Below are 23646 nucleotides of genomic sequence, written 5' to 3'. Positions count from 1 at the left end.
AAAGCCCGGTCTATGCCACCTTCAACTGGACCAGACTGCACCAACCTCACAGAGCCCTGTGCAAGCCAGCACTGCCTGGACCGGTGCAGGCCGGCTCACAGAGCCGTGTCCAAATCAGGGCTGCCTAGACAGCCGGGGAAGAGCCTTTCGAGCCCTGTGAAAGCCAGCGCTGCCTGGACCGATGGGGGCTAGCCTCAAAGAGCCCTGTCTAAGCCAGCTCCTCCTAGACTGGGCTGGGCCAGCCTCACAGAGTCTTGTCCAATCCAGCTGCACCGTGACCTGACTGGGACAGCCTCACGGAGCCTTGTCCAAGCCAGCACCACCTGGACTGGACCAGCCTGCACCAGACTCACAGGGCCCTGTCCAATCCAGCGCCACTTGGACCGGCACCGGCCAGGTTTACAGAACGCTGTCCAAGACAGAACTGCCGGGACCGGTGCAGGCCAGGCACACAGAGCTCTGTCCAAGCCAGGGTTGCCTGGAACAGCCCGGGGACAGCCTCGTGAGCCCTGTTCAAGCCAGATCCTCCTACACTGGGCCGGGCCAGCCTCACAGAGACTAGTCCAAGCCTGCTGCCCTGGACCCGACTGGACCAGCCTCTCAGAATCCCTGTCCAAGCCAGCGCCGCTGGACAGGACTGGGCCAGTCCCACAGAGCCCTGTCCAAACCAGCGAATCCTGAACCGTCACGGGCCAGGCTCACTGAGCCGTACCCATGGCATTAGTACCTGGACCAGCGGGGTACAGGATCTCAAAGTCCTATCCAAGGCAGCTACGCCTGCATTGGCCTGGGCCAGCTTCACAGAGCCCTGTCCAAGTCAGCTAGCTTCTACCAGAATGGCCCATGCCAACCTCACAGATCCTTGTCCAAGCCAGCTCTTCCTGGACTGGACCAGGCCAGGCTCACAGAACCCTGTCCAAATCAACTTCTCCTAGACTGGCCTGGCCAACCTCACAGAGTCTTGTCCAAGCCAGCTGTTCCTTGACTGGCCTGCGCCAGGCTCACAGATCCCTATCCAAGCCAGTGCCGCCTGGACCACCCTGGGGACAGCTTTTCGAGCCCTGTCCAAGCCAGCAGTGCCTGGACTGAGGAGGGCAAGCCTCAATGAGCCCTTTCCAAGCCATTTCCTCCAAGACTGTGCGGGCCAGCCTCACAGAGTCTTGTCCAAGCCAGCTGTTCCTCGACCTGACCAGGCCATCCTCAGAAGCCCTGTCTAAGCCAGCGCCAACTGGACTGGACCGGGCCCGCGTCACAGAGCCCTGTCCAAGATATCTCTGCTGGAAGCGGCCCAGGCCAAGCTCAGAGAGTCCTGTCCAAGCCAGGACCACTTGAACAGGCCTGGGCCAGCCTCACAGAGCCCTGTCCATGCCAGCTCCCGCTTGACTGGTCCTGGCCAACCTCACAGAGTCTTGTCTTATCCAGCTGCTACTTGACCGGCCCGGGCCAGGTTCACAGAGCCCTGACCAAGCCAGCCTCTACTGAACCGGACTGCACCCGACTCACAGAGCCCTGTCTATGCCAGCACTACCTGGACCTGCATGGGCCAGGCTCAAAGAGGCCTGTTTAAGCCAACACTACCTGGAGCGACATGGGGCAGTCTTTCTAGCCATGTCCAAGCCAGCGCAGCCTAGACCAATGGGGGTCAGCCTCTTGGAGCCCAGTCCAAGCCAGCTCCTCCTAGACTGGGCTGGACCAGCCTCACAGAGCCTTGTCCAAGCCAGCTGCTCCTCGACCTGACCAGGCCAGCCTCACAGAGCCCTGTTGAAGCCAACTCCTCCTGGACCAGCCTGGGGAAGCTGCACAAGCCCTGTGTGAGACAGGGCCACCGGGACCAGTCCGGGCCAAACTCACAGAGACTTGTCCAAGCCAGATCCTCCTAGACTGCCCCTGGTCAACCTCACAGAGTCTTGTCCAAGCCAGCTGCTCCTTGACCGGCCCAGGCCAGGCTCACAGAGCCTTCTCCAAAACATTGTCAACTGAACCAGACTGCACCAGCCTCACAGGGTCCTGTCCAAGCGAACACTGCCTGGAACGGCGCCGGCCAGTCTCACAGAACCCTGTCAAAGCCGGGTCCTCCTGGACTGGAGCAGGCCAAGCTCACAGAGCCCTGTCCAAGGCAGGGCCGCCTGGATCAGCCTGGGGACAGCCTGTCAAGCCCTGTCCAATCCAGCATTGACTGGACCGATGTGGGCCAGCCTCAAGGAGCCCTGTCCAAGACAGCTCCTCGTAGACTCAGCCGGACTAGCCTCACAGAATCTAGTCCAAGCCAGCTGCACCTTGACCTCTCTGGGCCAGCCTCACAGAGCCTTATCCAAGGCAGCGGCACCTGGACCAGCCTGCACCAGACTCACAGGGCCGTGTACAATCCAGCGCCACTTGGACTGGCGCGAGCCAGGTTGACAGAACCCTGTCCAAGACAGCACCACCGGGACTGGTGCGGGCCAGGCACACAGAGCTCTGTCCAAGCCAGGGTCGCCTGGACCAGCCCGGGAACAGCCTCTTGAGCCCTGTCCAAGCCAGCTCCTCCTAGACTGGGCCTCGCCAACCTCACAAAATCTTGTCCAAGCTAGCTGCCCTGGAACCGTCCAGACCAGCCTCACAGAATCCCTGTCCAAACCAGCTCCACCTGAAGTCGCAAAGGCCAGGCTCAGAGAGTCCTGTCCAAGCCAGCACCGCATGGATAGGCCTGGGCCAGTCTCACAGAGCCCTGTCCAAACCAGTGCCGCCTGAATTGTCACAGGCCAGGCTCACAGAGCGCTGTTCATGCCAGTATTGCCTGGACCAGAGCGGGACAGGCTCTCAAAATCCTGTCCAAGCCAGCAATGCCTGCACCGGCTTGGGCCAGCCTCACAGAGCCCTGTCCAAGCCAGCTCCTCCTAGACTGGCCCGGGCCAACCTTACAGAGACTTCTTCAAGCCAGCTGCTCCTTGACCGGCCCTGGCCACCCTCACATAGCACTGTCCATTGGACCTTCAACTGGACCAGACTACACCAGCCTCACAGAACCCTTTGCAAGCCAGCACTGCCTGGACCGGTGCAGGCCAGGCTCACAGAGTCCTGTGCAAGTCAGGATCGCCTAGACCAGGGGGGGGACAGCCTTTTGAGCCCTGTCCAAGCCAGTGCGCCCTGCTCCGCTCACTTCCTTTCCCTAACCCCGCCCTGCGCCGCTCACGTCCTCTCCCTAACCCCGCCCCTCTCCTCCACGCCTCCACAGACCACGCCCTGCGCCGCTCACTTCCTCTCCCTAACCCCGCCCCTCTCCTGCTCTTCTCCACAGACCCCGCCTTGTGCCGCTCACGTCCTCTTTCTAACCCCGCCCCTCTCCTGCTTGGCTCCACAGACCCCGCCCTGCGCCGCTCACTTCCTCTCCCTAACCCTAACCCTAACCCTAACCCTGACCCTGACCCTGACCCTAACCCTAACCCTAACCCTAACCCCTAACCCTAACCCCTAACCCTATCCCTAACCCTAACCCTAACCAATAACCCTAACCCTAACCCTAACGCTAACCCCTAACCCTTACCCTAACCCCTAACCCTAACCCTAACCCTAAACCTAAACCCTAACCCTAACCCTAACCCTAACCCTAACCACCCTAACCCGAACCCTAACCCTAACAATCCTAACCCTGACCCTGACCCTGACCCTGACCCTGACCCTAACTCTAACCCTAAGCCTAGCCCTAGCCCTAGCCCTAGCCCTAGCTCTAACCCTAGCCCTAACCCTAGCCCTAACCCTAACCCCTAACCCTAACCCTAACCCCTAACCCTAACCCTAACCCTAACCCCTAACCCTAACCCTAACCCCTAACCCTAACCCTAACCCCTAACCCTAACCCTAACCCTAACCCCTAACCCTAACCCCTAACCCTAACCCTAACCCTAAACCCTAACCCTAACCCTAACCCTAACCGTAACCCTAACCCTAACCACCCTAACCCTAACCCTAACCCTAACAACCCTAACCCTAACCCTGACCCTGACCCTAACCCCTAACCTTAACCCCTAACCCTAACCCAAACCCTAAACCCTAACCCTAACCCTAACCCTAAATGTAACCCTAACCCTAACCACCCTAACCCTAACCCTAACCCTAACAACCCTAACCCTAACCCTGACCCTGACCCTAAACCTAACCCTAACCCTAGCCCTAGCCCTAGCCCTAGCCCTAGCCCTAGCTCTAACCCTAACCCTAACCCTAGCCCTAACCCTAGCCCTAACCCTAACCCTAACCCCTAACCCTAACCCTAACCCCTAACCCTAACCCTAACCCCTAACCTTAACCCTAACCCTAACCCTAACCCCTAACCCCTAACCCCTAATCCCAACCCCAACCCCAACCCCAACCCTAACCCTAACCCTAACCCAAGCTCTGGTCTGCATCCTAGCAAGACAGAAAGTGTCTCATCCTGTCTACAAGCACAGGTTCCGTTTTTCTCCTTACCACTGGGAGGGTTGAAAAGTTTTTGAGATCTCAGTTTGTAAACGACAAGATAGAACACTCAGACCTTCGGTGAGGTAAACAATATTGCCCAAGTTCTGAAGGCTCTACAATTCCTCAAAGGAGATTCAAGCCACTAAAGAGAAATAGACAGCATGGTTCTATCACAGGCAACAGCGGTCTGCATCCTAGCAGGGCTTGAAGCCCCTTACACTGTCCACAGTAACAAGTCCGAATTTTTTCCTTGCAATTCAGGGTGGGCTGACCAGTGTTAGGATGCTCAGGTAGAAAACGACAAGATAGAGCACTGAGAATGTGGGGAACTTAAAACAAACTTGGTTTATGGTGCCAAGGTTCTGAATGCTCTATACCTTCGAAAAAGGAAAGACCAGCCCCCGAAGAGAAATAGACAACATCATTCGGTTTCTAGCAGCCCCTGTGTGCATCCTGGCATGGTTCAAAGCCCCTCTTGGTGACACCATCCCCTGGACAATCCTTTGTACTTGAAATTTTGAGAGAGCTGTGGAGGGTTTGGGAGCACAGGATGCAAACAACAAGAGAGAGTTCTCAGAATTTGGAGAACATAAAGAAAATTGTTTTAAGGTCTCCAAGTTCTGAGTGCTCTCCACTTTTCCCAAAAGCAAGACAAGCCACTTAGGAGAAATAGAAAGCATTGTTCTGTCCCAGTCAACTGTGCTCTGAATCTTAGCAGGGCTTAATGACCCTTGCACTATCCACAGTAAACAGTCCAAACTTTGTTCTTCCAATTCTGGGAGAAGTGACCAGTGTTAGGGAGTGCAGGTACAAACGATAAGATAGAGTACTCAGAATATGGGGACCCTAGAACAGTCTTAAGGCCCCCAGGGAAGGAGGGCTCTACACCTTCCCCAAGGAAGAGACACCCCTCCAAAGAGAAATTCACAGCACCCATCTTTCCCAAGAAGCTCTGCTCTGCATCCTAGCAGTATTGAAAGTGCCTCATTCTGTCTACAATAACAGGTGAAATTTTTTTTCCTTTTAATTCTGAGAGAGGTCAAAAGTGATTAGGAACTCAGGATGCAAAGAATAAGATAGAGCCGGGCACTGGTGGCTCACGCCTGTAATCCTATCTACTCAGGAGCCTGAGATCTGAGGTACACGGTTGCAAGCCAGCCCAGGCAGGAGAGAAGGTGAGACTCCTATCTCTAATAAACCACCAGAAAACTGGAAGTGGCGCTGTAGCTCAAGTGGTAGAGTGCTCGCCTTGAGTTGAAGAACTGAGGGACAACGCCCAGGCCCAGAGTTCAAGCCCCACGACAGACAAAAAAAAAAAAAACCTATACAGAGCACTCAGAACCTCGGCGATTTAAAACATTATTGTTTGACGGTGACCAGGTTCTAAATGGTCTACACATTCCCAAACGGAAAAACAGCTCAGTAAGGAGAGTTAGACAACATCGGTCTATCCCAGGCATCTTCGGTCTGCATCCTAGCAGGGCTTAAACCTCCTCACACTGTCCCCATTAACCAGTCCCAATTTTTTCCTTGCAATTCTGGGATTGCTGAGCAGTGTTAGGGAGCTCACGATGAAAACGACAAGATAGAGCCCTGAGAACTTGGGTACCTTAAAACAGAAATGATTTTTGGCCTCAGTTGTGAATACTCTCCACCTTCCATAATGAAGAGACAAGCCACCAAAGAGAAATGGACAGCATATTTCGGTCTCTAGTAGCTCCTATGTGCATCCTGGCTTGGTTCACAGGCCCTCTCGGTATCACCAGCCATAGGTCAAAAGAATTCTTTGAAATATTTGGGAGAGCTGAGGAGGTTTTGGGAGCACAGGATGCAAATAACAAGAAAGAGCACTCAAAACTTGGGGACCTTAAAAAAAAAGTTTTGAGTGCTCTACACCTTCCACAAAGGAGAGAAAAGCCGCTAAATAGAAATAGATTGCACTTTTCTCGCCCAGGCAACTCTGGTCTGCATCCATCAGGGCTTAATGCCCCTCACACTGTCCACAGAGCCCAGTCCAATTTGTTTCGTCTAATTCTGGGAGAGCTGATCTGTGTTAGTCAGCTCAGGATGCAAACGACATGATAGAGCACTCCGAAATTGGTGACCTTAAAACAGTTTTAAGGTCCCAAAGTGAGGAGGCTCTACTCCTTCCCCAATGGAGAGACAAGCCTCCAAAGATATATGAACAGCACCGACCTTTCTCACTAAGCCCTAATCTACATCCTGTTCCATATACTGTCAACAATAACAGGTCCAATTATATTCCTTGCAATTCTGGGATTGCTGAAAAGTGTTTGGAAGCACAGGATGCAAACGACAAGATAGAGCAACACTGAAATTTGAACATCTCCTTTTAAATCCTCTGTGGTTTCTTCTACCCCCGTGAAGTTTGGCCAGGGTACGCAGTTTGCATTGCTGCACAATTGCGCCTGCAGCGCTCTGCCACGGTTGCAAATATTCAGGCATGGCAGCCAGATAGGCTTGTCCCCTTAGGACACTTAGGTGTCATAAGTTGAACCTCTACTTATGGCACCCTGTGAAAGTTTGGAGAACCAGACCTCAGTTTTTTGGCACGCGACCACTGTCCACCCAGGCCTATGGACAGGACTGGGTATATGAGGCTCTAATTAGTCCATGGTTGTGTTCAGCCGAATAACCTCTGCCGGGAACACTCAGAATGAGGTTCTGAGTTATTGCAACATAGGAGCATTTCACTGCTTTCCAGGCTTCTTAGAAAGAATCTTGCTGCCAGCAGGCCTCTGGGTGTTCCGGGTGAACATCTCCTTGTAAATTCTCCGAGGTTTCGTCTACCCCCGTGAAGTTTGGCAAGGGTACGCAGTTTGCATTGCTGCACAATTGCGCCTGCAGAGCTCTACCACGGGAGCAAACATTCAGGCATGGCAGCCAGATTGGATTGTCCCTGTAGGACACTGCCAGCTGACTTGGTGTATCTGTTCCGGTTCTTCTCCCTGAGTGCTCCTGATTCAGGCTTTGACGGCTACACTGTACTCATCTTGAGGAGTAAGTTGAACCTCTGCTTATGGCATTCTGTAAAAGTTTGGAGAACCAGAAATCACTTGTTTGGCACACGACCACTGTCCATCCAGGCCTATGGAAGGCACTGGCTATATCAGGCTCTAATTAGTCCACAGTTGTGTTCAGCCGAATGACCTCTGCTGGGAACACTCAGAATGAGGTTCTGAGTTATTGCAACATAGGAGCATTTCACTGCTTTCCAGGCTTCTTACGATGAATTCCAGAATCTTGCTTCTGGCAGGCCTCCGGGTGTAACTGGTGAACATCTCCTTGTAAATCCTCTGTGGTTTCTTCCACCCCCGTGACGTTTGGCAAGGGTACGCAGTTTGCATTGCTGCACAATTGCGCCTGCAGAGCTCTGCCGCGGTTGCAAACATTCAGGCGTGGCAGCCAGATAGGCTGATCCCCGTTGGACACTGCCAGCTGACTGGGTATATCTGCTTCCCGTTCTCACCTGAGTGCTACTGATTCCAGATTTGATGGCTACACTCTTCTCAACCTGAGGCGGCTGGCTTTGAACCGTGATCCTCCCATCTCAGCCTCCTGAGTAGCCGGTCCCCCCTTGCTGGGGCGTGGGGGGGGAGTAGCCGGGGACGGAGCTGGGGAGGGGGGGTCCTGCAGCCCCCACCTCCCGACTCACCGTGACCCAGGCCTTGGCGCAGCCTGGCGAGCCCTCCAGGTCAAAGTCCACAAACACCAGGCGCACGTTCGAGCCCTCTGGAGCCCGAATGTGGGTGGTGACGGCTTGACCGTTCGGGTACGGCTCTGGGTAGTCTGGGGAGGTCAGCTCCTGGGGTGACCATTGGGCCACCAGCGCCACACCCTGCGTGGGCTGGAGGAGCCCCGAGAGGAGGAGGAAGAGGAGGAGGCCGCGCCTGTGTGGTAATGAATGTGCCGTTTCATCATCTAGATCAGGAGCGCACGCCTGTAATCCCGGCCACGCAAGAGGCCGAGATCGGAGGATCCCAGTTCAAAGCCAGGCAGTCCGGGAGATGGTGTGGGACCGCCACAAAAAGTTGGAAGTGTGGCTCCAGGGGGAGCACGTGCCAGCCTGAGTGAAGAAGCACCACAGGGACAGTGCCCAGGTCCTGAGTTCGAGTCCTGGCACCGGCACGAAGAGAAAGAAAGAAAGAGTGAAGGGAATCTGGCTCTTTTCTAAAGAGCTCGCAGGCAAAGCTCGCTCCCTCCGAGTGTGTGTGTGTGTGCGTGCACGTGTGCGTGCACATGCGTGTGCCCCCCCCGTCCCTCACACTCACATCTGGCCAAGCAGCTGGTGGAGGGAGGGTTTCGGCCCGCTGAGACCAGGCATCCGGGCCTAGACATCTGGAACCTTCTAGAAGGCTCGGCCCAGGCCGGAGACCTGGAGAGGTGGGGCTGGAGGCGGTCCTGGGGGCGGGGCAGGGGGAGGGGGGAGGAGAAGTTTCTGGAAATGAGTTTAGTAATCACCCACTAACCTTCCTCCAGTTCCCTGGGTTGAGCGCCACCTGCTGTCGACCTGAGGGATAGCAACTCGCCAACAGTTTTTTTTTTTTTTTTTTTTTGTAGGTCGTGGGGCTTGAACTCTGGGCCTGGGCGCTGTCCCTCAGCTCTTCAGCTCAAGGCGAGCACTCTACCACTTGAGCCACAGTGCCACTTCCAACCAACAGTTTTTGTGTGTGTGTGTGTGTGTGTGTGTGTGTGTGTGTTTTGGGGGGGAAGCACCCCCAAACTTTCACATCATGCTCTCCCCCCCCATGCCAGGAAGGGCAAGGCTCCTTCTCTTCTGTGAATTTAAATCTCTCTCCGTGGCTCAGCCCGGCGCCTCGCTCCTCTGGTGGTTGAGATCCGAGGCTCCAAGTTCAAAACCACCCCAGGCCAGACATCCGAGGGAGACACTCACCTCCAATTCTAGCAGGAAAGAAAAGAGGCTGGGCGCCAGTGGCTCCCGCCTGTCATCCCAGCTGCTCAGGAGGCTGAGATCTGAGGATCCAGGTTCAAAGCCAGCCTGGGTAGGGGAAGGTAGTAGTGGTGCCGTGGCTCAGGTGGTAGAGCACCAGCCTTGAGCACCAAGAGAGTCGGGGACAGCGCCCAGGCCCTGAGTTCAAGTTCCAGGACCAGAAGGAGAGGGAGGTGTGGCTCAAGTGGTAGAGCACCAGCCATCCTTTAGTGGAAAAAAAACACAAATGAGAATGTGAGTCTCTGAATTCAAGCCTTAGTACTAGTACAAGAAAACAAAAGTACACGTGCACACACACACACACACACAAACACACACATAACAAACTGTAAGCTCCCAATTTGTAAATGTAGCTTCTTTTTTTGTTGATCGTGGGTCTTGAACTCAGGGCCTAGGCGCTGTCCCTCAGCTCTTCAGCTCCAGGCTGGCGCTCTACCACTTGAGCCACAGTGCCACATCTGGTTTTTTCTGCTTATGTGGTGCTGAGGAATCGAACCCAGGGCCTCATGCATGCAAGGCGAGCGCTCTACCACTGAGCCACCTGCCCAGCCCCTGTAAATGTATCTTGTTCATCAATGTAGAAAAGATCCAGGAGGGGAAAAAAAAATAGCCAGGTCCCAGTGGCTCCCGCCTGTCACCCCAGCTCCTCAGGAGGCTGAGATCTGAGGATCACAGCTCGAGACCAGCCTGGGCAGAAAAGTCCGTGAGACTCTGATCACCATTAAACCACCAGAAAACAAGACGTGGCACTGTGGCTCAAGTAGTAGAGCACCCGCCTTGCGCTGAAGAGCTGAGGGACAGCGCCCAGGCCCTGAGTTCAAGACCCAGGACTGACCAAAGCTAAATAAATGAATAATTGTGTAAGTTGTGAGTGGGGATGGGGGGGGGGGGGCCGCGGACATTGCACTCAGATCTTCATGTATGAAATTGTGGTTCCTTTGTCGGGCTACTTACCAACCACAGGAAGGACAGCAATCATCACAATACAATGACATGGAGTCCCGGCATATTCCTCCTGTGCATTTCATCACACAGATAACTAATTAGGGGTAGTCCCTTGACATCTGCGGTCCCCTTAGAGGTCTCTCCTCTGCTTTGATCTGGATCTCTCTCTCATGCAATGGTCTGGGGCTCCAGGAAGGACAGGACGGACCACTGACATCTCGTGTGTGTGTGTGTGTGTGTGTGTGTGTGTCCTGGATCTTGAACTCAGGGCCTGGGCGCTGTCCCTCAGCTCTTCACGGCAAGGCTGGCGCTCTACCGCTTGAGCCACAGCGCCACTTCCGGTTTTCTGGGGGTTCATGGGAGATCAGAGTCTCACGGACTTTTCTGCCCGGGCTGGCTTTGAACCCTGATCCTCAGGTCTCAGCCTCCTGAGTGGCTGGGGTGACAGGTGTGAGACACCGGTGCCTGGCTTGATTTAATTTTATGTTTCATTTCATCTAGGTTTATATTTCACATTTCTTTTGATTGATTGATTTTTGTCCAGATCCTGGGACTTGAATTCGGGACCTGGCGCTCTCTAGGAAACATCGAGAACACGGAGAAGCTGCAGTACAGTGGTGAGAAGCTGTACAAGTTCACCGTGACGGCCTACGACTGCGGGAAGAAAAGGGCGGCCGACGACGCAGAGGTGGAGATTCAGGTGAAGCCCACCTGTAAGCCCAGCTGGCAAGGTGAGGAACCCCCCCCTGCACCCCCCAACCCCGGGGCTTCACGGGAGACCCTGAGGCTCACGGACTCTCCTGTTCCGGGCTGGCCTCCCACGGCGATCCTCCTGACCTCAGCCTCCTCGCTGGGATTACAGGCATGCGCGGCTGGCTGCGGCTGACTTCTCTCCTCTCTTGTCCCCACCGTGCAGGCTGGAACAAGAGGATCGAATACACCCCGGGGGCCGGGAGCTTGGCTTTGTTCCCGGGCATCCACCTGGAGACCTGCGATGAGCCGCTCTGGAACATCCAGGCCACCGTCGAGCTGCAGACCAGCCACGTGGGCAAAGGCTGCGACCGAGACAACTACTCGGAGCGGGCTCTGAGGAAGCTGTGCGGTGCGTGAGCCTCCGCGTCCCCGCGGCCGCTCGCTCTCTTTTGTGGTCGTGGGGCTTGAACTCAGGGCCTAGGCTCTGTCCCCGAGTTGTGTTTTTGTTGCTGGCGCTCTACCACTTGAGCCACAGCGCCACTTCCAGCCTTTTGCTTGTCCATTGGAGAGCAGAGTCTGCGGGACTTTTTGTTTTCTGCCCAGCTGGCCTCTGAACCGTGATCCTCCAGATCTCAGCCTCCTGAGCCGCTGGGATTATAGGCGTGCGCTACGGTACCCAGACTTGGGAGTAGAGCCGTGCGCTACTGGTGCCCGGATCTTGGGTCTCCTGTGTGACCCCGGTTTTGCACAGGCCTCCCCCCTCCCTGGGGCCCATCAGCTGACCCTGCCCCCACCCCGTGTCCACCACAGGAGCAGCCACGGGGGAGGTGGACCTGCTACCCATGCCCGGCCCCAACGCCAACTGGACGGCCGGACTGTCGGTCCAATACAGCCAAGACAGCAGCCTGATCTACTGGTTCAACGGCACCCAGGCAGTGCAGGTGCCCGTGGGGAGCCCCGCCGGGCCGGGCTCTGCGCCCATCGACGGCCTCAGCGACCACTTCACCCTCTCCTTCTGGATGAAGCATGGGGTCGCACCCAGCAAGGCCAAGAAGGAAGAGGAGACCATCTTGTGTCACACGGTCCAGAACGGTGAGCCCCCCGGCCCCAGCCCCGAGGTCCCCGGCCCGCCGGGGAAGAGCGGCTGCAGGCCCTGGAACGGCAGACATGCCCCTCCCAGCCGAGGCTGCAGGCGTGCGCTACCAGACCCAGCTACGGGTGGAGATGACGGCTTGGGAGCTTTGACGCCCCGGCTGGGCCTCGGACTGCAAACCTCCCGTGTCTTAGCTCCCGGGGAGCTGGGATTGTGGACTTGAGTCGCCACGCCTGGCCTGAGTTTCCAACTCAGGGCCTGGGCACGGTCCCTGAGTTATTTTGCTCTAGGCTGGCGCTCTACCACTTGAGCCACAGCGCCATTTCTGGCTTTTTGCTGGTTCCTTGGAGATCAGAGTCTCGTGGATGTTCCGGCCCAGGCTGGCTTTGAACCGCGATCCTTAGATCTCAGCCTCTCGAGGGGCTGGGATGGCAGGCGTGCACCCCAGCGCCCGGCTCGGTGTTAATTCTTGTTGTCCGTGGATCCCCGCACCCGCCAGGCGCTACGCCGCACCCGGCCCGGCCCCCACCCACCCCGCTGCCTCGGACGCCATCTGGGGGGCTGCTCTCCGCCCAGAGCGGCCCCCCGGCTTGGCAATGCAAACCCCGCTGTCTCCTAGAGAAGGCGGAGCCCCGCAGAGGGCCCCAGCCTGCACTGGACCTGTCCTTTCTAGATGGTTCTCTAACCCCGGGAAGAGGGCTGTCAGCCACGGTGCCTGAATTAGTAACGGACCCGAGAGGCCTGGGCGGGAACCGCTGCCAACACCACGTGAACCCCCAAATCTGCCAGACACAGACAGACAGACAGACAGAGACAGACACAGACAGACACACACACACAGACACAGACAGACAGACACAGACACAGACACACACAGACAAAGACAGAGACAGACACACAGACACACACAGACAAAGACAGACAGACAAAGACAGAGACAGACAGACAGACACAAAGACACAGACAGACACAGACAGACACAGACAGACACAAAGACAGACAGACAGACACAGACAAACAGACAGACAGACACAGACAGACAGACAAAGACAGAGACAGACAGACAGACACAAAGACACAGAGACAGACAGACAGACACAGACAGACAGACACAGACAGACAAAGACAGAGACAGACACACAGACACACACAGACAAAGACAGAGACAGACACACAGACACACACAGACAAAGACAGACAGACAAAGACAGAGACAGACAGACAGACACAAAGACACAGACAGAGACAGACAGACACAGACAGACAGACACAGACAGACAAAGACAGACAGACACAGACAAACACAGACAAAGACAGACAGTTATAGACAGACAGACACAGACAGACAGACAGACACAAAGACAGAGACAGACACAGACAGACACAGACAAACAGACAAACAGACACAGACAAACAGACAGAGCCAGACACACAGACACAGACACAGCCAGACACAGAGACATACAGACACAGAGACAGACAGACAGACAGACAGACAGACAGACAGAGACAGATACACACAGACAGACACAGAGACAGAGACAGACACAGACAGACAGACAGGGCTGGGCACCTGGTGGCTCCCGCCTGTCATCCCGGCTACTCAGGAGGCTGAGAGCTGAGGATCGTGGTTCAAAGCCAGCCTGGGCAGAAAAGTCTGTGAGACTCTGATCTCCCATGAACCACCAGAAAACCAGACGTGGCGCTGTGGCTCAGGTGGTAGAGCGCCCGCCTTGAGCTGAAGAGCTGAGGGACAGCGCCCAGGCCCTGAGTTCAAGCCCCACGATCGACAAAACAAAACAAAAGACAGAGACAGACGCACAGACGCAGGTGCAGGCGGCCCGCGGGTCCCCACGGCGCGAGGAGCGTGGGGACAGTGTGCCGAAGATCTCCCACTGCGGCTTTGAACTTGCTCTGGCCCTGGGCCTTGCACTTGACCCCTGACCCCTGACCCCATGCTGTCTCCTCAGAGGACGGCTTCTCTCACTACTCGCTGACGGTCCACGGCTGCAGAATCGCCTTCCTCTACTGGCCCCTGCTCGACAGCGCCCGCCCGGTCAAGTTCCTGTGGAAGCTGGAGCAGGTGAGGCTAGTGCTTGCTGCTTGGTGCTTGATTCCTGGTACTTGGTGCTCGGTGCGTGGTGCTTGCTGCTTGGTACTTGGTGTCTGATGCTTGGGACCCAGTGCTGGGTGCTTAGCGCCTAGTGCCCAGTGCTTTGGACTCAGTGCTTGGCGCTTAGTGCCTGGCACCCACTACTTGGTGTTTAGTACTCAGTGCTTGGTGCACAGTGCCTGGAGCCCAGTGCTTGGTGTTCAGTGCTTAGTACTCAGTGCTTGGTGCTTAGTGCCTGGCACCAGTGCTTGGTGTGTAGTGCTCAGTACTCAGTGTTTGGTCTGCAGTGCCTGGAGCCCAGTGCCTGGTGTTCAGTGCTTAGTACTCAGTGCTTGGTGCCCACTTCTTGGTGTTTAGTGCCTGGTGCCTAGTGCTTGGTACTCAGTGCTTGGTGCTTAGTGCCCAGTGCTTGGTGCTCAGTGCCTGGTGCCCAGTGCTTAGTGTCTGGTGCCCATTGCTTGATACTCAGTGCCTGGTGCCCAGTGCTCAGTGCTTAGTGCTTGGTGCTCAGTTCCAGGTGCCCAGTGCTTAGGGCTTGGGGCTCCGTGTTCAGTGCCTGGTGCCTAGTGCTCGGTGCTTGGTGCTCAGTGCTGGGTGACTGGCTTGCAGGAGGGTGGGGTTTCTGGAAGGCCCAGGGATGAGGCTGGCATTTTGGGGGTTCAGCCCTGGCCGTCCATGCCACATCCTCTGGGCTCTCTTGTGTTCTCGGCACCTTGGGGCGGAAGGAAAGGTCACCTCTTTTCTTGTGGAGCTGCTGGGGTTTGAACTCGGGGCCTCGCTGGTGCTCTACCTCTGGAACTCGCCTGCAGCCGTGCTTTGGGCTGGCTGGATGGCGATGAGAGTCTCGGGGACTTTCCTGCCTGGGCTGGCTTCGAGCCTTGAGCCTCCGACCTCAGCCTCCGGCCGGCTGGGACAGCAGGTGTGAGCGCCGGTGCTGGTCGGAGCATGTTCCTCCTCGAGCTGAGCAGGCTGGGAACTGAGACTCTTCCAGCCTGACTCTCCTTCCCCGGGAGAGGCGGACACAGGGGCCCGGTCTCCGGAGGGGCAATCACGGTGTGGGGGGCCCCTGCACCCCAGGTCTGCGATGATGGATGGCATCACTACGCCCTGAACCTGGAGTTCCCCACGGTCACCCTGTACACCGACGGCATCTCCTTCGACCCCGCGCTCATCCACGACAATGGCCTGATCCACCCGCCTCGGAGGGACCCGGCGCTCATGATCGGGGCCTGCTGGACCGGTGGGGCCCTTGCCCTGGGAGAAGACGACCCGGGGGTGGTTCGGGTGGCGAGGGGAGGAGCCATGGCAGCCTTTCTGTGCAGCTGAGGTCTCCGGCAGTGTCTCAGGGCAGATGGGGTCAGGGCCCCAGATTCGAGGACTTCTCAAACGTCCCCAGGAGTCTCTCTCTGGGTCACTACAGCCATGGGACAGGGGACAGAGACGCCTTGAGAATCGCACCCATCTTCTGTCTCTTCTGTGTGCTGTGTTTGCCCATCCTGGGGTTTGAACTCAGAGCCCGGGCGCTGCTCCTACGCTTTATGCTTTTTCCACTCAAGGCTGGCGCTCTACCCCTTGAGCCACAGCGCTATTTCTGGCATTTTGCTGGTTCATGGGAGATCAGAGTCTCACGGCCTTTCCTGCCCGGGCTGGCCTTGAACCGCGATCCTCAGCTCTCAGCCTCCCGAGTAGCCGGGATGGCAGGCGGGAGCCACCGTGCCTGGCTCATCTTCCATTGTTTAAACAACCACACAGGTTGAGACTCAGCGAAGAGGCTGTACGTCTTCCAGGGGCCTGAGAAGGTTCTAGAAAATAGGGAGGGGGGGGGAATTGTGTGTATTTGTCCTCGTAGTCCTGAGCTCCCAAATGTTTTATTTTCTGGGGTCGCAGAGGAGAACAAGAAGGAGAGAGGAGACAACGCCACAGAGGCCGCCCCAGGTGTGGCGGGGGTGGGAAGGGGAGGTCGGGGTTCACACCTCCAGGAAGGTGCGGACCCCTCGCTCCCGGACACCCCCTGCTCCCCCCCCCCCCGAAATCCTCCCCAGCTCCCCTTCACTGACGTAAGACGCCGGGCCGGGCCGCCTGCGGTTGGATCCTTGACGGCAACAATTATGTTCTAATAGTCATGTCTTTATTATGGGGGAGAGGGTCTCGAACTCAGGGCCCGGGGGGCTGACTCTGAGGGTTGTTTTCGGGGTGTGCTCGAGGCTGGCGCTCTGCCACCCGAGCCGCCGCCTTTTGGCTTGCTGGTTTCCTCGGAGTCTCCTTGGAGTCTCTCTGGTGTTTTTCTCCCCTTTGGAATTGTGCGCGTGTGGCTGGGATTACAGGCGTGCGCGCGCCGCCCGGCAGTCCCGGCCCACACCCGTCCCTCCCCACCCTGTCTTCCCCCTGTTCCCCCCCACCCCCCCCACCGCCCCTGTGTTCCTGCCCTAGGAGACCCCTTGTCGGTCCACCACTATTTCCACGGTTACCTGGCGGGGTTCAGTGTGCGGGCCGGCCACCTGGAGAACCGGGCGGTCATCCAGTGTCTCTATGCATGCCGGGAGGGGCTGGATTATAGAGATTTCGAGAACCTGGGAAAAGGCATGAAGGTATTGGACCCTCCCTCCCTCCCTCCTCCAGCCCTCCTCTTCCCAGCATGCCCCTGGACCCCCCTTCCCCCCCACACCTAACTTTCTCTGCGACCTCATCTCTGGTCTGTGTGCCAGGTCCACATGAACCCCTCCCAGTCCCTGCTCACCCTGGAAGGCGACGACGTGGAGACCTTCAACCACGCCCTGCAGCACGTGGACTACATGAACACCTTGCGCTTCGCCACGCCAGGCGTCAGGCCGCTGCGCCTGACTACCGCGGTCAAGTGAGTCCCACGGCCCGGCCCCGGGGCCGGGCCCTCCAGCCCAGGTGCCTGTCCCCCCAGAGATCTAGCCCTACGCCCTCTCTCTCTGTGTCCCCAATGAGGACCCAGAGAAGGCGATGTGTCGCAGCCATGTTGGCCGAGCGCCGGTGCGCACGCCTATAATCCCAGCGACTCAGGAGGCTGAGATAGGAGGATCGAGGTTCAAAGCCAGCCCGGGAAGGAAAGTCCGGGAGACTCTGATCTCCCAGGAACCCCCAGAAAAACCGCAAGGGGCTGGGGCTGGGAAGGTGGCTCAGTGGTAGAGCGCTTGCCTTGCATGCCTGAGGCCCTGGGTTCGATTCCCCAGCACCACATAAGCAAAAAAAAAGAAAAAAAGCCGGAAGTGGCGCTGTGGCTCAAGTGGTAGAGCGCTAGCCTTGAGCTGAAGAGCTGAGGGACAGCGCCCAGGCCCAGAGTTCAGGCCCCACGACCGGACCCAAAAAAAAAAAAAGAAAGAAAAACTGCAAGGGGCGGCGTGGCTCACGCGGTAGAGCGCCCGCCTGGAGCACAGACAAACTCAGAGCGATCACCCAGTCTAATCAGAGGCCGGCTGCTTGCTGGAGATCTGAGGACCCGGCCGTTGAGTCGATGCTGCTCCCTGGTGGGAAGCCCGCGCCATTACAGGCTCCTTGGGCTCTGCCTCAACTTCTCCAAAGCATCCAGCTTTGGAGGATGACTTCCAGGGGACCCCGCACCCCACCACGCACCAGTCAGGACTCAGAGCCGCGTCTCCACGCCCTTCAGAGAGGGCTCGGCCTTTGCTTTCAGCCTGGACTGTCCTCCTATCGGCTTACCTGGCGTAGCTCGGCTTACAGGTGTGTCCCACCAAGCCCGGCTCACTTGTTGAGATGGCGGTGTTTCCAAGGCGATTTGCCCAGGCTGGCCTCCAAACCTCAATCTTCCCGGGTGATCTCCATCTCCAAAGTCGCTGGGATTATGAGGTGAAGAAAGGGCACCCTCTTTTCTCCACGTTTGGGGTTACCACATAGTTGTGACCCCTTAACACTTTCCTGAAGGTCCTGAGCCTGTCATCCCAGCGACTCAGGAGGATCACAGTTCAAAGCCAGCCAGGGCAGGAAAGTCCAGGGGGACTCAATTCCCATGAGCCAGCCAAAAGCCGGAAGGGAGCCGTGGCTCAAGTGGTAGAGCGCCAGCCTTGAGCAGAAAAGTTCAGGGACAGCGCCCAGGCCCCGAGTTCAAGCCCCAGGACTGGCAAATGGCGGGGGAGGGAAGAAGGGAGGGAGAGGGAGGAGGAGGAGGCAGGTGTAGCCTCTGAACACAGGTCAGACTTGCAGGAAGGGACCCCGGGATCGGCCGCCAGGCGGGAACCAACGGGACTGGGTGGACCACGCCAGGCACCGTGAGGGGCGTGGCCTGCGCGGGAGGCCGCACTGGGGGCGTGGCTAGCGCCGGGGCCGGTCAGCCACATGGGGCGTGGCCTAATGAGGACTCCGTCTTGCCACTCAGGGGCGTGGCCTAAGCGAGCCGCCCTTATGTTATCTGAAGGCAAGGCCTCAGGTCGGTTGGGGGCGTGGCCAGAGCAGGGGGAAGGTATGTCATTTGGGGGCGTGGCCTAAGCGAGAAGCCCTTATACCATCTGAAGGCAAGGCCTAAAGTGGAGAAGTCCTGTCGCTTGGGGCGTGGCCTAAGGTGGACCAGTCCTGTCGTTTGGGGGCGTGGCCTAAGGCGGAGCAGGCCTGTCGTTTGGGGGCGTGGCCTAAGGGGAGCAATGCTGACGGGGGGCTTCTGTGAAGAATTCCTTCTCTCAGGTGAGTAGTTACAATGTCTTCCCTGACACCAGCAGCCCGGGTTGCATCGTGGGTTCGTACCCAGCGTTAGGTACTGGGGTGAATTCTGATCTCCTCTGTGTCTGGGTTGAGGCGATGTTAACTTGTGGACCCTCATCACAACCTGCTTCCTCAGGTGTGATGAAGAGCGGAACGTGGAAAGTGCGAACGCACCTGAAGGCTAGAGAGCGCAGCGCAGGGCTGCCAATGTGCTGGAAGCCTCGCTCGGTGCTGTTAGCGGTGTCCAGAGCGCTGCGCACAGCCGGCACTGCTGATCAGTTAGCAAACTCCTGGCAGGTGGGAAGGCCGTGTGTGTGTGCGTGTGCGTGTGTGTCTGTGCTTGTGTCTGTGTGTTTGTGTGTGTTTGTGTGTCTGTGTGTTTGTGTGTGTCTCTGTGTGTGTGTATGTTTGTGTGTCTGTGTATGAGTGTGTGCATGTGTGTCTGTGTATGAGTGTGTGCATGTGTGTGTCTCTGTGTGCGTGTGTGTCTGTGTGTGTTTGTGATTGTGTGTCTGTGTGTCTCTGTGTGTGTTTGTGTGTCTGTGTGTATGAGTGTGTGCATGTGTGTATCTGTGTGTGTGAGTGTGCATGTGTGTGTCTGTGAGGGTATGCATGTGTCTGTGAGTGTGTGCATGTGTGTATCTGTGAGTGTGTGCGTGTGTCTGTGTATGTGTGTGTGTCTCTGTGTGTGTATGAGTGTGTGCGTGTGAGTTTCTGTGTGAGTGTGTGTGTCTTGTATGAGTGTCTGTGTGTGTCTGTATGAGTGTATGCATGTGTCTGTGTGTCTCTGTGTGTGTGTGTCTGTGTATGTGAGTGTGTCTCTGTGTGTGTGTGCATGTGTGTGTCTGTGTGAGTGTGTGTGTCTGTGAGTGTGTGTCTCTGTGTGTGTGTCTGTGTGTGAATGTGTGTGTCTGTGTGTGAGTCTGTGTGTGTGTCTCTGTGTGAGTGTGTGTCTGTTTGTGCATGAGTGTCTGTGTGTGTGTCTGTGTGTGTGTGAATGTGTGTGTGTGTCTGTGAGTCTCTGTGTGAGTGTGAGTGTGTCTCTGTGTGTGTGTGTCTGTGTGTGTGAGTGTGTCTCTGTGTGTGCATGTGAGTCTCTGTGTGAGTCTGTGTGAGTGTGTGTGTCTGTGAGTGTGTGTGTCTGTGTGTGTGTCTGTGTGTGAATGTGTGTGTCTCTGTGTGAGTGTGTGTCTGTGTTTGCATGAGTGTCTGTGTGTGTCTGTGTGTGTGTGAATGTGTGTGTGTGTCTGAGTCTCTGTGTGAGTGTGAGTGTGTCTCTGTGTGTCTGTGAGTCTCTGTGTGTCTGTGTGTGTCTCTGTGTCTGTGTGTCTGTGTCTCTGTGTGTGTGTGTCTCTGTGTGTGTGTCTGTGAGTCTCTGTGTGTGTCTGTGTGTGTCTGAGTCTGTGTCTGTGTGTGTGTGTCTGAGTCTCTGTGTGTCTGTGTGAGTCTCTGTGTCTGTGTGTGTGTGTCTCTGTGTGTGTCTGTGAGTCTCTGTGTGTCTGTGTCTGAGTCTGTGTGTGTGTCTGAGTCTCTGTGTGTGTCTGTGTGTCTCTCTCTGTGTGTGAGTCTGTGTGTGTGTGTCTGTGTGTGTCTGTGTGTGTGTGTGAGAGTCTCTGTGTGTGTCTGTGTGTGTGTGAGTCTGTGTGTGTGTGTGCATGTGAGTGTCTGTGTGTGTGTCTGTGTGTGTGAATGTGTGTGTCTGTGTGTGTCTCTGTGTGTGTGTCTCTGTGTGTGTGTGCATGTGAGTGTCTGTGTGTCTCTGTGTGTGTGTGTCTGTGTGTGTCTGAGTCTCTGTGTGTGTGTCTGTGAGTCTGTGTCTGTGAGTCTGTGTCTGTGTGAGTGTGTGTGTCTCTGTGTGTGTGTCTGAGTGTGTGCGTGTGTGTATGTGTGTGTGTCTCTGTGTGTATGAGTGTGTGCGTGTGAGTCTCTGTCTTGTATGAGTGTGTGTGTCTGTGTATGAGTGTGTGCATGTATGTGTCTGTGTCTATGTGTGTGCGTGTGTCTGTATGAGTGTGTGCATGTGAGTGTGTGTGAGTCTGTGTGTGTGTCTGAGTGTGTGTCTCTGTGTGTGTGTCTGTGTGTCTCTGTGTGTGTGTCTGTGTGTGTCTCTGTGTGTGTGTCTCTGTGTGTGTGTGCATGTGAGTGTGTGTGTGAGTGTCTGTGAGTGTGTGTGTGTCTGTGTGTGTGTCTGTGTGTCTGTCTGTCTGTGTGTGTCTGTGTGTGTGTGTGTCTGTCTCTGTGTGTGAGTCTGTGTGTGTGTCTGTGTGTGTGTGTGTCTGTCTGTCTGTGTGTGTGTCTGTGTGTCTGTCTCTGTGTGTGAGCCTGAGTGTGAGTGTGTGAGTGTGTGCATGTGTCTGTGAGTGTGTGTGTGTGTGAGTGTGTGCGTGTGTGAGTGTGTGCGTGTGAGTGTGTGAGTGTGTGCGTGTGTGCGTGTGTGAGTGTGTGCGTGTGTGAGTGTGTGTGAGTGTGTGTGCATGTGTCTGTGAGTGTGTGCGTGTGTCTGTGTGTGAGTGTGAGTGTGTGCGTGTGTGCGTGTGTGTCTGTGAGTGTGTGAGTGTGTGAGTGTGTGTGCGTGTGTCTGTGAGTGTGTGCGTGTGTGAGTGTGTGTGCATGTGTCTGTGAGTGTGAGTGTGTGTGTGTGAGTGTGTGCGTGTGTCTGTGAGTGTGTGCGTGTGTGCGTGTGTCTGTGAGTGTGTGCATGTGTGTGCGTGTGTCTGTGTGTCTGAGTGTGTGAGTGTGTGAGTGTGTGTGCGTGTGTGCGTGTGTGAGTGTGTGCGTGTGTCTGTGAGTGTGTGCGTGTGTCTGTGAGTGTGTGAGTGTGTGCGTGTGTGAGTGTGTGAGTGTGTGAGTGTGTGCGTGTGTCTGTGAGTGTGTGCGTGTGTCTGTGAGTGTGTGAGTGTGTGCGTGTGTGAGTGTGTGAGTGTGTGAGTGTGTGCGTGTGTCTGTGAGTGTGTGCGTGTGTCTGTGAGTGTGTGCGTGTGTCTGTGAGTGTGTGCGTGTGTCTGTGAGTGTGTGCGTGTGTCTGTGTGAGTGTGTGTCTGTGTGTGTGCGTGTGTGCGTGTGTGCGTGTGTCTGTGAGTGTGTGCGTGTGTCTGTGAGTGTGTGAGTGTGTGCGTGTGTGCGTGTGTCTGTGAGTGTGTGAGTGTGTGCGTGTGTGCGTGTGTGCGTGTGTCTGTGAGTGTGTGCGTGTGTCTGTGAGTGTGTGAGTGTGTGCGTGTGTCTGTGAGTGTGTGCGTGTGTCTGTGAGTGTGTGCGTGTGTCTGTGTGAGTGTGTGTCTGTGTGTGTGCGTGTGTGCGTGTGTGCGTGTGTGTGTGAGTGTGTGCGTGTGTCTGTGAGTGTGTGAGTGTGTGCGTGTGTGCGTGTGTCTGTGAGTGTGTGAGTGTGTGAGTGTGTGCGTGTGTCTGTGAGTGTGTGCGTGTGTGCGTGAGTGCGGTACCGAGTCACAGCCTCCGTCTGCGGGTCTGGGGTTTCTCCGCCATCCTGATTTCAGGACAGCATCCTTTCTCCACCGCTCAGTGCGCCCGGGACCCCGACGCCCGTGAGCTGAGGACGGGGGCGGGCTCCGGTCTCCATGGAGACGGGGGCGGGCTCCGGTCTCCATGGAGACGGGGGCGGGGGAGCGCCCGGGAGCCGGGCCAGGCCGCGCAGCGGACCCGCGACCCCGCGTGGGAGCCGTTTGACCCCCGTTGCCGGGGCTCAGAAGAGGGGTTTACGGGAGGAAGCGGGACCTCGTGCCCTCCACACAGGGCTGAGCCCCGGGGTCCGGCGCCCCAGGCAGCGCCCTTTGCCCTGACGCGGGCGGCCGCGGCGCCGTCCTAACCGCTGAGCGGCTCCCGCCCGGCGGGCGGCGCTTCCCCTTTAAGACGGGCGGGCGCGGCGGCGGCGCTTCCCCTTTAAGGCGGGCGGGCGCGGGACGCCTCCCGGTCCCGCCCCCTGGACGTCACGCGAGGCCCCGCCCCCTGGACGTCACGCGAGGCCCCGCCCCCGGCAACAGCTTCCGCCCGAGCGCGGCGGCGCGCGCAGCGGCGCAGGCCCCGCCCCGCCCCGCGCCCGCCCAGGTGTCGCGGGTCGTTGGCCGCGGTGAGCGCGGGGCCGGGCGGGGGGGGGGGGGGCGCGAGGCGGGGGGGGGGGGGGGAGGAGCCGCCCCGCGCCCGCCCCGCGTCCGACCCCGGCCCGCGTGTCTCCCCAGAGCCCGCTGCGGTCACCATGGCGATGCGGGAGCTGGTGGAGGGCGAGTGCGGGGCCGCCAACCCGCTGATGCAGCTGGCCAGACACTTCACCCACGACAAGGCCCTGCGCCAGGACGGACTGCGGCCCGGGCCCTGGCCGCCCGGGGCCCCCGCGCCCGACACGGTGAGCACCGAGCACCCAGCACCGCGGGGGGATCACAGCCACCACCGAGCACAGCACCGAGCACCCAGCACCGCGGGGGGGATCACAGCCACCACCGAGCACCCAGCACCGCGGGGGAGATCACAGCCAGCACCGAGCACCCAGCACCGCAGGGGGATCACAGCCACCACCGAGCACAGCACCGCGGGGGGGATCACAGCCACCACCGAGCACCCAGCACCGAGCACCCAGCACTGCGGGAGGGATCACAGCCAGCACCGAGCACCCAGCACCGCGGGGGGGAGATCACAGCCACCACCGAGCACCCAGCACTGCGGGGGGGAATCACAGCCAGCACCGAGCACCCAGCACTGCGGGGGGAT

The 23646-nt window shown here is 57.4% G+C and overlaps 2 protein-coding genes across 2 annotated transcripts; one reads left to right on the top strand and one right to left on the bottom strand.

The window, feature by feature from the left end:
• Window positions 1-8005: 8005 nt before the first annotated feature.
• LOC122097943 (complement C1r subcomponent-like protein) lies at window positions 8006-8810 on the bottom strand. Its single transcript, XM_042668511.1, has 2 exons — window positions 8727-8810; window positions 8006-8345 (listed from the first exon to the last, which is right to left on the bottom strand). The coding sequence occupies exons 1-2, from the start codon at window positions 8777-8779 to the stop codon at window positions 8006-8008; spliced, it is 393 nt and encodes a 130-aa protein (XP_042524445.1). The 5' UTR covers window positions 8780-8810.
• A 1444-nt stretch (window positions 8811-10254) lies between these two features.
• On the top strand, window positions 10255-22750 carry LOC122097942 (calsyntenin-3-like). Its single transcript, XM_042668510.1, has 11 exons — window positions 10255-10266; window positions 10896-11082; window positions 11268-11453; window positions 11855-12136; window positions 14108-14220; window positions 15328-15490; window positions 16138-16185; window positions 16681-16838; window positions 16956-17104; window positions 19067-19092; window positions 22422-22750. The coding sequence occupies exons 1-11, from the start codon at window positions 10255-10257 to the stop codon at window positions 22748-22750; spliced, it is 1653 nt and encodes a 550-aa protein (XP_042524444.1).
• Window positions 22751-23646: the final 896 nt, after the last annotated feature.

The sequence above is a fragment of the Dipodomys spectabilis genome, unplaced genomic scaffold, assembly GCF_019054845.1.
Source record: "Dipodomys spectabilis isolate Male_0828 unplaced genomic scaffold, ASM1905484v1 ptg000442l, whole genome shotgun sequence".
In the NCBI taxonomy this organism is placed as follows: Eukaryota; Metazoa; Chordata; class Mammalia; order Rodentia; family Heteromyidae; genus Dipodomys; species Dipodomys spectabilis.
The sequence above is the reverse complement of the archived record's forward strand: the minus strand, read 5'-3'. Positions and strand labels throughout refer to the sequence as shown.